This window comes from Coregonus clupeaformis, chromosome 30 (genome assembly GCF_020615455.1).
Source record: "Coregonus clupeaformis isolate EN_2021a chromosome 30, ASM2061545v1, whole genome shotgun sequence".
Classification (NCBI taxonomy): Eukaryota; Metazoa; Chordata; class Actinopteri; order Salmoniformes; family Salmonidae; genus Coregonus; species Coregonus clupeaformis.
In genome coordinates, this window is record NC_059221.1 from 39581115 (window position 1) to 39596807 (window position 15693).

At 43.1% G+C, this 15693-nt stretch overlaps 1 protein-coding gene across 2 annotated transcripts in view; it reads left to right on the forward strand.

Moving 5' to 3' along the window:
* The window catches only part of LOC121546109 (copine-5-like), a 189608-nt gene extending 174166 nt beyond the window's left edge, over positions 1–15442 (forward strand). For both annotated transcript variants that reach the window (XM_041857133.2, XM_041857134.2), the window contains 4 exons: positions 6099–6201; positions 10153–10210; positions 12629–12702; positions 13017–15442. In XM_041857133.2, coding sequence (XP_041713067.1) covers positions 6099–6201; positions 10153–10210; positions 12629–12702; positions 13017–13220 — 439 coding nt within the window. In that variant the 3' untranslated portion in view covers positions 13221–15442. The remainder of the gene's footprint in view (positions 1–6098; positions 6202–10152; positions 10211–12628; positions 12703–13016) is intronic.
* The last annotated feature ends 251 nt before the right edge of the window (positions 15443–15693 follow it).

Sequence of the window (15693 nt, forward strand, 5' to 3'; positions counted from 1 at the left end):
TTTTCCAACATTAGGGCTGTGTTCCTAAAGAAGTTAAATCCATTTCGTGTTTTCTTTCCTTGCCACAACACTAATGAGTATCACGATACTGGTATCGTCCCAGCCCTAGTCTCAACTAGCCTAGTCCCAGATCAGTTTGTGCTGTAAAGCCAACTCCTATGGACGTTAATTGGCATGAGGTATCCTGGTTCCAGATCAGTCTATACTGTCTTAACCATTTCCTATAGTTGTTGTTTGGCATTACAATAGGAGTCTGCCATACAGCACAAACAGATCTGGGACCTGATTATAGGAGTTGGCTATACAACAGCATAAACAGATCTGGGACTTGGTTATAGGAGTTGGCTATACAACAGCATAAACAGATCTGGCACTTGGCTACATCTCAACAACAGCACAAGGCTGATTATCAATATAAGTAAGCATTTCACGGTAATGTCTACACCTGTTGTATTCGGCGCATGTGGCAAATAAAATTTGATTTGATTTGATCAATCAACCTTATCTCAACCTTGCTTATAAAGCCAGTTGAAAAACAAACCTTCAGGCAACCTTCAGCTCCACAATGAATACGAATCAGACATGCCATTAGACAGGCCTGTAAACCAGTAAATAACTGTTGTTTTATGGATATGTTGTGACTTAATGAAGAGGAAATTAACAATCAACTGTCGCTGTGGTGACAGATGTAAGTGGAGGTCAAGTCTCAGGTCAGACTAATGAGGACCCACGTTGCTGTTGGGTGTGTGTATGGTTTTACTATCCTTGTGGGGACCAGAAGTCCTCACAAGCAGAGTAAAAACAAGGACAATTCAGACAAGTGGGGACATTTCTCCAGGTCCCCGCAAGGAAAACGTAAGAGGTTTATGGTTAGGGGTTTGGGGTTAGGGTTAAGGTTAAGGTTAGGGAAAATAGGATTTTGAATGGGAATCAATTGTTTGGTCCCCCACAAGTATAGTAAAACACGTGTCTGTGAACCTGATGAGCATAGATGTCCCTTTAATCTCCAAAAACAACAGTAATCTCTCAAGTCTGTGTTTGTCTGACCTCTCTCTATCTCTCTCTCTCTCTCACTCACTCACCCTCACACTCACCCTCATGCACTCACGGACACACACCATCCCTCTGATGCTGACCCCCTCCTTGTCTTTAATTAAAATGTCAGCTCCAGACTCCAGAGAGCGATCGTCTGACAGGCTTAATCAGAAAGCAGGAGGAAAGGACTCAACAACAACCCCAGAGGACCCCCAGAGGTCCGGCTGAAATGTCAACACGCCCTTAGCTTTGGCATGATGAGCACTTGGATGTGTCACTTATTGTCTCCTTCTTCTCTAGTCACAATAATACGATCAGGATCAGAGTAAAAGAGCTGATTTAGGATCAGTTTAGTCTTTTTAGATCACAGTGATCAAGATAACATGGACAGGAGGGGGACCTGATTCCAGCCCCTGGTCAAATCAACAGCCTACCTGGCAATCAATCAATGATAACTGTAAAAAGAATAAAGAAATAACAGTGACTTGTAATTCTAAACAGTAAATTATTCATGTTATGGACAGCTAGGGATGGGTGATGGAATCTAGGCCACGTACATACAGAACACTGCTGAGAGTCTGATGTGGCTCATCACAAACACTAGACCTCAGAGATTTAGAAGATACAGTGTGTGTGTGTGTGTGTGTGTGTGTGTGTGTGTGTGTGTGTGTGTGTGTGTGTGTGTGTGTGTGTGTGTGTGTGTACGTGTGTGTGTACGTGTGTGTGCGTGTGTGCCTTTGACAGGTGAGAGTTAGAGTGCAAAGCAGGCTGTACTTTGTTTATATTAAGGCTCTGGGACTCACTCTCTGATGACAGGGAGCTTGATTTTGAAAGGAGATCTTTTTTTATGGCTTGATTCATACGGTAAAGAGATCATTGGAAAACAGACCGTGGGGGGAAAGAACAAGGACGCCGTCATTGACGCACATTAGAAAGAATCTGATCTTACAAAGTGGATATTAGTCAAATCTGTCATGACTTCTGTGTTCTAACAGGCCCACACTCTGCTTAATAAAATCCCATCAGTATGTATTTGGCTGTTTTCGCTGCATAATATTTAGAAATAGTACTTTTCAGCGTTAGAAAACATTTCTGCTAAACGCTAACTCCCATTCATATAAGCTGGTAGCATAGCTATCCATATAGAAATCGGTGGTGGTACTTGAAGACACTTTTTAAGTGTAATGCAGTTGATTGGGGATGATGGCATGAGCATGTATTGGTGTTGACATCCAAACAAGCAACATAGTGTGAAATACACATACAAATATAGGATCTTAATTTGATCACCCTGTTGCAGGAGAACTTTCCCGCAATGCAGGACATTTAAAACTTGCAGTGTATTTGAGGTTTAAAAAAGCTTCTCAAGTTTGTAATTTCCACATAGAAACTTCAGACTTCATTTTCCCTAAAGACAAATGTATCAACCCCTACAAAAATGTCCATTAATTATTGTCCACATGTCCTGTTGCTGCAGGATTATTTTCCTGCTGAAGCAAACTAAGATCCTACATCTGTATGAACAATTTTGATGGGGGGCAATGAGGAGATTCTGAATCTTTACCCCACGGGGGACGTGTGAGTGATGTTGCCATGGCATTTTCATTGTTTTGGTCGAGTTTGATTGATCTCTTTACCGCATCTATCCGTAGCGCTGAAGGTCCGCATTGTAGCGTGATTTACGTTTAAAGGCATGTTTTCTCACGTTCTCGGAGGCTGCATTCACGGTAAACGCTGAAGATGTCAGCTCAATCGGAAATTACCTTTAAAGGGATACCTCTGGATTTGAACTTGTGCATACCATTTCTATGTCTCTACGTGCAGTTTGAAGGAAGTTTCTAACTAGCCCTAGCGCAATTGCTAACTAGCGGTAGAGCAATGACTGGAAGTATGCTAGTAGATACCACAGACTTCCAGTCATTGCACTAACGCTGGTTAGAATTGGCTCGCAAAACTACCGCTTCCTTCATACTGGACGCAGAGACATAAAATTGGTATCCACAAGTTAATCTGACTCCGGGGAAGTACACTGAACAAAAGTGTGAATTCAACATGTAAAGTGTTTGTCCCATGTTTCATGAGCTGAAATAAAAGATCCCTGAAATGATACGCACAAAAAGCTTATTTCTCTCAAATTGTGTGCATTAATTTACATTCATTTTAGTGAGCATTTCTCTTTTGCCAAGATAATCGATCCACCTGACAGGTGTGGCATATCAAGAAGCTGATTAAACAGCATGATCAATACACTGGTGCACCTTGTGCTGGGGACAATAAAAGGCCAGTAAAATGTGCAGTTTTGTCACACAACACAATGCCACAGATGTCTAAAGTTTTGAGGCAGCATGCAATTGGCATACTGACTGCAGGAATGTCCACCAGAGCTGTTGCCAAAGAATTGAATGTTCATTTCTCTACCATAAGCCACCTCCAACGTCGTTTTAGAGAATTTGGCAGTACTTTCAACCGGCCTCACAACCGCAGACCACATGTATGGCGTTGTGTGGGCTAACGGTTTGCTGATGTCAACAATGTGAACAGAGTGCCCCATGGTGGCGTTGGGGTTATGGTATGGGCAGGCATAAGCTAAGGACAACGAACACAATTGCATTTTATCAATGGCAATTTGAATGCACAGAGATACCGTGACGAGATCCTGAGGCCCATAGTCATGCCGTTCATCCGCAGCCATCACCTCATGTTTCAGTATGATAATGCACAGCCCCATGTCGCAAGGATCTGTACACAATTCCTGGGAGCTGAAAATGCCCAGTTCTTTCATGGCCTGCATGCTCACCAGACATGTCACCGATTGAGCATGTTTGGGATGCTCTGGATCGACGTGTACGACAGCGTGTTCCAGTTCCCGCCAGTATCCAGCAACTTTGCACAGCCATTGAAGAGGAGTGGAACAACATTCCACAGGCCACAATCAACAGCCTGATCAACTCTATGCGAAGGAAATGTGTCGCGCTGCATGAGGCAAATGGTGGTCATAGCAGATACTGACTGGTTTTCTGATCCACGCCCCTACTTTTTTTAAAGGTGTCTGTGACCAACAGATGCATGTCTGTATTCCCAGTCATGTGAAATCCATAGATTAGGGCCTAATTAATGTATTTAAATTCCTTATATGAACTGTAACTCAGTAAAATCTTTTAAATTGTTGCATGTTGCGTTTATATTTGTCACTCGTTTAAAAAAACTAGGCGCATGTCGCGGGTCACTACTTCACAGGAGAGCCATTTGAACTTAAACTTTCTTAAAATCAAAATGCGATTTTTGGCAGAAATGCCTTCTGGAACGTGAACTTCCATGTGCCTTAATAAAATACTTGTATGCCAACTGTACATTTGAATAAAATGGTTAAATTACGAGCCTAGTTGGTTAAGCCACAGAAAAAGACAGCAACCTTCCCACTAGCCATGATTGGCTGAGATAATGATTGGGCTAGACATGCCGAGAGAGGAGTTCGGATTGGTCTGCCATATAGAAGGCTTCTGTCTTTTTGAGCTGGTCATGTGTAGGTAATCCTGTCTAACGCGGCTTTTTTCAAATGTATCGTGTAGTGGAGCTGCATAAGTGTTGCTCTCCACTATCTGGAGGATCGAGTTTTGAAATCAGTGGAATTAGAGTATGATAGCTAAAGAGATGGAGAAAACACCTGTCTCCGGATTACATCTTCAAACTAAGGGCAACCATGGCATCCGTGACAGGGAGACGCGTCCATCATGCATGATGTATATGGGTAAGATAGTTTAGCTAGCCACATTTTCAGATATTATATGTTTCTAATTTTGCCTGAAAGTGGTTTCATTTCAAGTTAAAGTGTACTGTTAGCTAGCTAACGTTAGCTGGCTTGCTCGCTAGCTAATGTTACGTGTATGATGTTATTATTCGTATCTCAGAGCCGTTTTCTTGGCTAGTTAGACCCTAATGTTAGCTAGGTAACATTGAACCTGGTTGGTTAGCTACCAGCAGATTCATTCAGGGTAGTAACGTCATGAGTTGGCACTATGGTTAATTGTTTAACTAGCTAATGTTAGCTGGCTGGCTTGCTAGCTAACGTTACGTGGCATGTATGATCTTACACGTTGTTTACCTAGCTAGGTTCATTGTTTACCTAGCTAGCTAGCTAGCTACATGTCTTAACAAAAGTCTCCACTGTGCAAGTAACCATTTCGGGTGTGTTCGTAAATTCAGTCTGAGTATGCCAGAGCGCAGAATAACTGATGAATTTACAAACGCACAACACCCGTTGAATATGGCCGGTGTCAGTAAACATCGGCAAAAAAGCGTAATTACATTGTTGCTAGAAGAGCTGGTTAGGCTGTTTTCATGTTATCCAGAGGTAAACAATGAACCATAATCCCAATTTTGTGGCTGAAAGTAAATAGCAAGCTAGCCAATGTTAGCCAGTTAGCTTGGGTGCTTGACTGCCGTTATGAGGTCAGAACGCTCGGATCAACCCTACTCATCGGCCAGAGCGTGAAGTGTGCGCACTGAACGCTCCGAAAGCGAAACGAAATGGGTGGGGCTAAAGCTTAAGAGGCTGTGAACGATGCTGAATGGGTGTAGATAAAGAAGAGCTCTTCACCAGGTACCAAAACATTCAAAGGCCATTTTCTCAAAAGTGAGATTACAAGTTTATCAACTTTCAAAGCAGAATTGCTTTCCCATTGTTCCCTTAAATGCAGTGTATGAAATATAATTTTGTAGCTCTGTGTCTCTGCTTTTATCCAATGTAAAAAACACAATTTCAAATTTTGCTACATGAGACCGAATCAAGGTGGTTGGTCACATTTTTGTTCAGTATAGATTAAAGGGCCTCATTGCCAAAATGCCAAAGTATCCCTTTAAATGTCAATTGCGCTACAACGCAGATCTTCAGTGCAACCGATTGAATCTAGCCCTTAATGTAGATTAAGTTCAATCGTTATGTTAATGAATGTCTACTGCTGCCATGACGTCTATAATGTACCAGTATGTTATCATCAGTGTAGGAAGGGGGTAATTCTTATATTTGAGCCCCTAACTTGTTGTGAATCTGTTCTCTCTCCCAGGTACGCAGCGGCGGTACAGGACGGCTCTCAGTACTTCGTCCTCCTCATCATCACAGATGGCGTCATATCAGACATGGCCCAGACCAAGGGGGCCATCGTCAACGTGAGTGGTCTGCTGGATGTTCCCATTACCCATAATCCTCCTCTGCCCTCTGTCTCCCTGTTTCTCTGTCTTTCTCTCTCTTTCTCCCTCTTTCTCTCCCTCTCTGCAGGGCTTTACGGGTGATTTTAACTCACTAAAGCACCTCAGCCTTTTACCTCAGTGAGCTCCAGGCCAAAGTCAATGTCTGTTTTTCTGCTGCTTTGAGCCATTCTTGTCAGCGCTCGTCTTTATTTGAAGAAGTAGGCCTATGTTTAGTTATATTATCCGCTCTAGTTGTTTCACTGTTGTTTGGATGTTCTTTTATTTTTGTTTGACCCAATTTAAGGTTTTGTATATGAACATCAGTTAGTTTATTAAGCACCTTACTTTACATTAACTTTTTTTTGTGGGCTTCTCTGAAATGTTTGTTTGCCACGTGAAGAGTCCCTTGAATCCACTTTGTATCTCTGGCCGTGGGAATACACAGAATGTGTCTACTGTCCAATGGGGGAGCGGCACGGCATCCTGACCTCTGATGACCTCTAACCTCTGACCTCACAGCAGACTGGGTTTAAAGGGAATTTGCGACTGTTAGTCAAACCATTAGAACAGCCACACCTTCCTTTTAAGATCTTGTCTGCTGCTCTATCCTGCCTCCGCCAAGCCTTCTAACCTGCCTCAACTGAGCCAATCCTTCTAACCTGCCTCAACTGAGCCAAGCCTTCTAACCTGCCTCAACTGAGCCAAGCCTTCTAACCTGCCTCAACTGAGCCAAGCCTTCTAACCTGCCTCAACTGAGCCAAGCCTTCTAACCTGTCTCAACTGAGCCAAGCCTTCTAACCTGTCTCAACTGAGCCAAGCCTTCTAACCTGCCTCAACTGAGCCAAGCCTTCTAACCTGTCTCAACTGAGCCAAGCCTTCCAACCTGTCTCAACTGAGCCAAGCCTTCTAACCTGTCTCAACTGAGCCAAGCCTTCTAACCTGCCTCAACTGAGCCAAGCCTTCTAACCTGCCTCAACTGAGCCAAGCCTTCTAACCTGTCTCAACTGAGCCAAGCCTTCCAACCTGTCTCAACTGAGCCAAGCCTTCTAACCTGTCTCAACTGAGCCAAGCCTTCTAACCTGCCTCAACTGAGCCAAGCCTTCTAACCTGCCTCAACTGAGCCAAGCCTTCTAACCTGTCTCAGCCTTCCAACCTGCCTCCGCCAAGACTTTAAACCTGTCTCAGCTTTCCAACCTGCCTCAGCCAAGCCTCTACCTCCAACCTGTCTCAGCCAAGCCTCTAACTCTAACCTGCATCTGCCTCAGCCAAGTCTTCTAACCTGCCTCAACGAAGCCTCTACCTCCAACCTGCCTCAGCCAAGCCTCTACCTCCAACCTGTCTCAGCCAAGCCTCTAACTCTAATCTGCATCTGCCTCAGCCAAGTCTTCTAACCTGCCTCAACGAAGCCTCTACCTCCAACCTGCCTCAGCCAAGCCTCTACCTCCAACCTGCCTCAGCTGACTCAACCAAGCCTTCTAACCTGCTGCCTTGGCCCTGCTTTCTGTGTCCTGCCATCACCTTTGCAGTCCTGTCAACTAGAATCACTATTCTCAACACAGGGGCAAAGGACTGAATTACTTGTTAATTTGGAGTTTAATCCTTTGCCGCAATCAGTTGTTTTCTCCAATTGTTTTCTTTGAACTCTTCCGTACTATCCTGCTGCTTTAGTTTAGTTTATCTCTATGGAGTCCACCTTTCCCTCCAGTCCCCCACTTGTGAACCATTTACCAGGCCAGCCTTTGGGCTAAATATTAGCTCCAACCCCTCTCTTTGATGTTTCACAGGTCTCTCCTTAACTTAACTCTCCTCTAAGGGCAGTGAATTATACAGGAGGGCCTACTCTCTTCCTTTCTGTTAGGATATAACAGTAGAATCACCATGGCCCATAATTCATTTGGACCACTATTACAGCACTGCATCTCTGTATCCCAAATGGCATCATATTCCTTATTTAGTGCACTACTTTTAACCAGAGCCCTTTGAACCCTGCTCAAAACTAGTGCACTACACAGGGCATAGGGGTGCCATTTTGAGTGCAAAAAAAAAATGTGTTGGCAGTTCACACACGTCACGGGGGGAGGGGGGGGGAGGGTGGGGGAGGGTGGGGGGAGGGACTGCCTCACTGACTGGTTTGTCATGCAGAGGACGGTTGGAATAAAACTCATGAATATTTTAATGTTTTTAGAAACTTCCAGGTTTGCTTCTCCAGGCTGAAAAATACTATTACAGCCGGGGACAGGTAGAGATCAAACTATTCGAAGTTGCAGGGTTTGCAATTATTTTTGCAGTCCAAAGATAGATGGTATTTAAACAGCTTGCTGGAGTAGGATCCCCTGGGTTAGAAGTTAAGTTACTAACACTGTTGACTAAATAATGTATGTTTATGATAATAATAATGTTTGTTTGTGGTTCAGTCTTCATGAAAATATGATGTGGCGTTTATTGAATACAGGTGTGTTGATTAAATAGAGAAAGATGTTAGAGTGTCAGTGAGAGAGAGAGAGAGAGAGAGAGAGAGAGAGAGAGAGAGAGAGAGAGAGAGAGAGAGAGAGAGAGAGCACGCACGCACGCACGCACGCACACCCCGCATCTTCTCCGCGTCCAAATGTGTTTTCACCACAGGCATTTATCATTCATTCATGCCACAGAGCTTTTACCGTATAGCTCCCTGATGTAACACACGGCAGCAGACCAGCTGCATGGAACTGTGGGTGGTGGTGGCAGGAGGATAAAACATAGACCGGTCCATTATGTAGTGGGATAGAGACAGAGTTCAGATAAGCAGAGAGGAGTCAGATGTACAGTGTACAGTACAGGACAATGTTAGATCATTGAAACGAGCTCATGCACATCGTCTTTCCCTTTGAAAGCACCAGTTCGTCATTAGCTGGTTTTAAGCAGCAGCTTTTTTTTTGGTCACTTACATTACATTTCCTATACATGCCACTGTACCAGGCATCCTAAATGAGAGATGGTGGAAGTGTATTTCACTGTTGGGAAGGGAGAGATGTATTGTAAGTATTTTTGACTAGTGGGTGTTTGGACCTTAATGTACTGTAGGCTGCGTTAAGTTCTCCTCCTCGGTTCTGTACTTGCTCTCCACAGAACACATTGTATTAACACTGTAGATAATATTTCTACGCTGTATGCACACATGGCTGTAAGTCATGTAAGTCGCTTTGGATAAAAGCGTCTGCTAAACGGCATATTTTGTATATTGTACTGTGTGCTATTATGTTGGCTATACAGTAGTAGTTATCCTGGACAAGATGTTCCATGACCGTCTCAAATCTTTTACTTTTAAAAATGGTATACTGTAAAACTGCTATTCCTTGTGGCAGCGAGACATCCACCCACACATGGCTAAAGAGAATGTATTTCTCAGCCTCCAGAGAAGTCTGCTGGATATGGACAAATCGTTCTGTTTTTGCAATTCTGATGGATTTCCTCAGACTGACTGTCCAACTAGAGCTGAGCCGAACAGCAAGCAGGGAATTGTCAGCAAATGCGGTGTTTCGGTTATCTTGTCTGTGCCATGCACATTTAATTGTCTCTCGTCCAATGGTCTCCTTGTGTCTTTCTGCCCTGTGTGACTGGATTAGCAGACTGCAGACTAGAGAATAATGTTGTACAAGAAGTGGCACTGTTGCTGTGACACTGAATAAACCCAATGCATTATACACAGTTTGAATAATGATCAACTGCTTTGTTTGAGGGCGTCAGATTGGTTTGTGATGGATTTTAATATTTCATCAGTCCTCTTCAGAACATTTTTTTTGTTAGCAAAACACATTGAAGAAAGACAACTACCGGTATGAGCATTTAATGACTAAAGCTTTGCCCATGTAAGAACTCAAAAACACCTTGTCAGAATGTTGATAATATCACATGAAATCTATTTCTTTCTTTGTCACTGTTTGTTCTCCATAGGCTGCTAAGCTTCCAATGTCTATCATCATTGTCGGAGTCGGCCAAGCTGAGTTTGATGGTGAGATTGACCCCCCTTATAATGCTTTCATGATATTTATATTTTGTTGTTTTTATTCTTAATTAGCAGATAGCAATGTCAAGTAAATTTTACATTTACAGCATTTAGCAGACGCTCTTATCCAGAGCGACTTACAGGAGCAATTAGGGTTAAGTTCCTTGCTTAAGGGCACATCGCCAGATTTTTCACCTAGTCGGCTCAGGGATTAGAACCAGCGACCTTTTGGTTACTGGCACAACTCTCTTACCCACTAAGCTACCTGCCGCCCGTATACCAAACATTTGGAACACCTTCCTAATATTGAGTTGCACACCTCCCCCCTTTCACCCTCAAAACAGCCTCAATTCGTCTGGGCATGGACTCTACAAGGTGTCAAATGCGTTCCACAGGGATGCTGGCCCATGTTGACGTCAATGCTTCCCACAGTTGTGTCAAGTTGACTGGATGTCCTTTGGGTGGTGGACCATTCTTGATACACACAGGAAACTGTTGAGCGTGAAAAACCCAGCAGCGTTGCAGTTCTTGATACAAACTGGTGCGCCTGGCGCCTGGCACCTACTACCATACCCTGTTTAAAGGCACTTAAATATTTTGTCTTGCCCATTCACCCACTGAGGGCACATCGTCTCAATTGTCTCAAGGCTTAAAAATCCTTCTTTAACCTGTCTCCTCCCCTTCATCTACACGGATTGAAGTTGATTTAACATAAATAAGGGATCATAGCTTTCACCTGCATTTAAAAAGCAGGTGTTCATAATGTTTTGTATACTCAGTGCATGGTTTTTAGTGGGGAAATGAACATTTATTTAAAATAGACTTTTGTAAGCTGCTGCTGGTCAGAAAGAGTATTATTTCACTATGGGGCACAGAGAAAGAAAACACATTCACACAATGTCTAAGTCCTTGACACATGCTGAGGACATAACGACTCATACATTCGCATAAATAATCAACAGAACTCAAATAAGAAAGCCCTCTGTGAAATACGCTGAGTGTTCTGTCTTTGAATGTACTGTAAATAATGCAATAGAATTCAGGTAGGAGGTTATAGCGGGCAGTTTCAGTGTGACTGATCTTAGCTAATATTCAGTTTGGTGGAATTCCGTAGTTAATGAGTAGATGTCAAACGGCAGGGTTCTAAAACTAATTCACAGCTGTTGCATACAATGAAGGGTCACTCACCCAGACAGTAGAGGGTTAAACTGGTGTTATAAGCCACTGTGAAGGGTCACTCACCCAGACAGTAGAGGGTTAAACTGGTGTTATAAGCCACTATGAAGGGTCACTCACCCAGACAGTAGAGGGTTAAACTGGTGTTATAAGCCACTATGAAGGGTCACTCACCCAGACAGTAGAGGGTTAAACTGGTGTTATAAGCCACTATGAAGGGTCACTCACACAGACAGTAGAGGGTTAAACTGGTGTTATAAGCCACTATGAAGGGTCACTCACCCAGACAGTAGAGGGTTAAACTGGTGTTATAAACCACTATGAAGGGTCACTCACCCAGACAGTAGAGGGTTAAACTGGTGTTATAAACCACTATGAAGGGTCACTCACCCAGACAGTAGAGGGTTAAACTGGTGTTATAAACCACTATGAAGGGTCACTCACCCAGACAGTAGAGGGTTAAACTGGTGTTATAAACCACTATGAAGGGTCACTCACCCAGACAGTAGAGGGTTAAACTGGTGTTATAAGCCATTATGCAGGGTCACTCACCCAGACAGTAGAGGGTTAAACTGGTGTTATAAACCACTATGAAGGGTCACTCACCCAGACAGTAGAGGGTTAAACTGGTGTTATAAACCACTATGAAGGGTCACTCACCCAGACAGTAGAGGGTTAAACTGGTGTTATAAACCACTATGAAGGGTCACTCACCCAGACAGTAGAGGGTTAAACTGGTGTTATAAGCCACTATGAAGGGTCACTCACCCAGACAGTAGAGGGTTAAACTGGTGTTATAAGCCACTATGAAGGGTCACTCACCCAGACAGTAGAGGGTTAAACTGGTGTTATAAGCCACTATGAAGGGTCACTCACCCAGACAGTAGAGGGTTAAACTGGTGTTATAAGCCACTATGAAGGGTCACTCACCCAGACAGTAGAGGGTTAAACTGGTGTTATAAACCACTATGAAGTGTCACTCACCCAGACAGTAGAGGGTTAAACTGGTGTTATAAACCACTATGAAGGGTCACTCACCCAGATTGTAGAGGGTTAAACTGGTGTTATAAGCCACTATGAAGGGTCACTCACCCAGACAGTAGAGGGTTAAACTGGTGTTATAAACCACTATGAAGGGTCACTCACCCAGACAGTAGAGGGTTAAACTGGTGTTATAAGCCACTATGAAGTGTCACTCACCCAGACAGTAGAGGGTTAAACTGGTGCCTCTTTTTCTCTTCTGTGCAGCCATGGTGGAGCTTGACGGTGATGACATCAGAATCTCCTCACGAGGGAAGCTAGCAGAGAGAGACATTGTACAGGTAGAGCTTACTTCCCCTTCTGACCATAACACAACACTGATGAGTGATAGGGGGGGGGGGGACTCATGTCACAGAACAGTCACATCATTATAGGAAGGTGCCCTTTGTGAAAAATCCCACACCCCTATTCACCCCCTTTCCCAGCATTCTGACATATTAGGAAAATCAATCATAGTTTCACTTGACGAAATTGTTCTGAATTTAAATAACAGTAAACATTGTCACCCATTTGCCATTTGAGCGTTTGCCATGTTCATGTTATAAACAGATCAAAGTGCTATAGAAACGATACCTCTCTCTCTGTCCCCATATAGTTTGTCCCGTTCAGAGACTACATGGACCGGACAGGGAACCACGTGTTGAGTATGGCCCGGCTAGCCAAAGATGTCCTGGCTGAGATCCCTGATCAGCTCATCCTCTACATGAAGAATAGAGGTATCAAACCCTGCCCCCTGCCTCCACCCTATGAGGAACCAGGCCCTGAAGACCAGGACCACACCCAGACCACCCCTATCTGAGCCCCAGACCTACCCCCATCTGAGGCGCCAACCCTGGGGAAGGAGGTCACGGTAGGATGGGTGGTAGCCTGGATGGTGGACCCCCTCATAGAGGAATGCAAAATGGAAATGTGGAAGTGCTTCAAGGCAGTTTTTTTCTTCTTCTTTAAATATTCATCTGGTTGTCACGCTGAACGAATTGATAAGACTCCATTTTGTTTGGAGCGAGACTCAGACAGACTTTGCTTTGAGGAAAAAGCTGACGATCAGAGAGTTTTCCTTTTGAGTTTCATCTCCTGATGGAAGGGCAGAGAGGGTGATGAGAAGTGGAGAGGCACAGAGGAGGAGGAGAGAGGAGAAAAAGAGATCAGTGATGTAAATGAATGTTAGATGTTAGCATGCAGAGGTGTCAAAGTGGTGATTCCGTAGGGTAGCATTCCTTACATGGAGAGGGTGTTTTTGAGGACATTCATTATTAGAATGTGCCCGTTTCTATCATTTTCGTGTATATGATACATTTTAGAGTGGTGGTGTACGTTGGACTAAGGAATCGTCTGTATAATGACGTATTTATTGTGAAAACAACAGCATCTATTCATGTTGGGGATCCAAAGTCATCATATTTTTCCTCTTATTTTCCCATCCATTTTTTGGGGGGGGGGATCAATGCTATGAATAATTGTTCATTTATACTTTGAAGAGTACTGTAATAGAACGCATGTGATAAATATAAACTATCCAACTGTTTAGGAATAGTTGTAAAAGATGAAGATGAATGCTTTTACATTTTTGACTGTAACAGTTATACAGATGACCAGATGTTTGTATGGTAGTTTAGCTTCCTGCACCCTGTACAAGACATACTCACCCTATACATTTACAATAGGTATCAACAAAATGCACTAACAGTCCAAATAAAAAAGCACAAAGGTCATATACAAGACATATATTGATAAGATGAAATATAAACCATAATTATATCCTAGCAACCAACAGCTACCCCTCAAAGACAATGGAAAGGATTGCACAGCTACAAAATGGAAATGTCTTCCAGTTCTAGAACATTGTCACGAATGAGAATGAATCTATTTAAATTTGCCATTTAGCAGACGCTTTTATCCAAAGCGACTTACAGTCATGTGTGCATACATTTTTACGTATGGGTGGTCCCGGGGATCAAACCCACTACCCTGGCGTTACAAGCGCCATGCTCTACCAATTGAGCTACTTCACATTCTGCATTATTATTGTTTAAACATCTGGTCATGCACGACCAGAGCCACATCTTCAAAGGCATAGTATTTCCATAGTATTAGTGTGTAGCGAGGTATGTCATCTAGCCAGCTGCATCCACACGTATCTTGGTTGGTATAATCCTTCCCATTGTATTTTGCTGTGGTTGGTGTTGCTGAGATTAAGCAGTTAGCTCAAGGAGCCAACACAAGTCTTCAGGTGTTCGGACAAGGTTACTCATCGTGTGTGCATTGTTCCGAACCACGTTTTACAGTTTAGTCATTTAGCAGACGCTCTTATCCAGAGCCACTTACAAGAGCAATTAGGTTTCAGTGCCTTGCTCAAGGGCACCGACAGCTTTTTCACATAGTCGGCAAAGGGAATTCGATTCCAGCGACCTTTCGGTTACTGGCCCAACGCTCTTAACCGCTAGGCTACCTGCCACCCTGTTATATCTAGCCATGTTTAAGTTGTTGATGCAGTGCCATGTTTAAGTTGTTGATGCATTGTCATATTTAAGTTCTTGCCATATTGCCATATTGAAGTAGTAGTTTCCTGAGCACACAGCGGAGCAGCACTGTCTCGGTCTCTTCAGTCTGACCAGGTTAAACTCCCGTAGAGGGGACACACCAGAAGGATAATCTGTCTACACTATTGATTGCCCAAGTCTTTTCTACAGTGGAACGAAGTGTGTAATGTGTCAAAACAAACATGAAATTGCCACCATGCCAACGCAGTCCTACAATGTACAGTGGCGCGTTCAGCAAGCCCATTATTTACTCACAGATAGATCACAATAATCCAATAGCTCTATCCCAATGTGCCTACAGTATGGAAACTCTTGCATATCCAGATTAGATTTCCCTTATTTTATTTTGTTAGCAACGGTTCCCTTCCCATATTTTATTATACGAAGATATGATTCCTAATGTCTGGAATGATAACTGTTTCATATGTACAGCAAAGCCAACTGAAAAAAAAGGTTTAAAAAAAAAAAATGACTACGTACAGTGGGGAAAGAAAGTATTTAGTCAGCCACCAATTGTGCAAGTTCTCCCACTTAAAAAGATGAGAGAGGCCTGTAATTTTCATCATAGGTACACGTCAACTATGACAGACAAAATGAGAAAAAAAATTCCAGAAAATCACATTGTAGGATTTTTAATGAATTTATTTGCAAATTATGGTGGAAAATAAGTATTTGGTCAATGACAAAAGTTTGTCAATACTTTGTTATATACCCTTTGTTTGCAATGACACA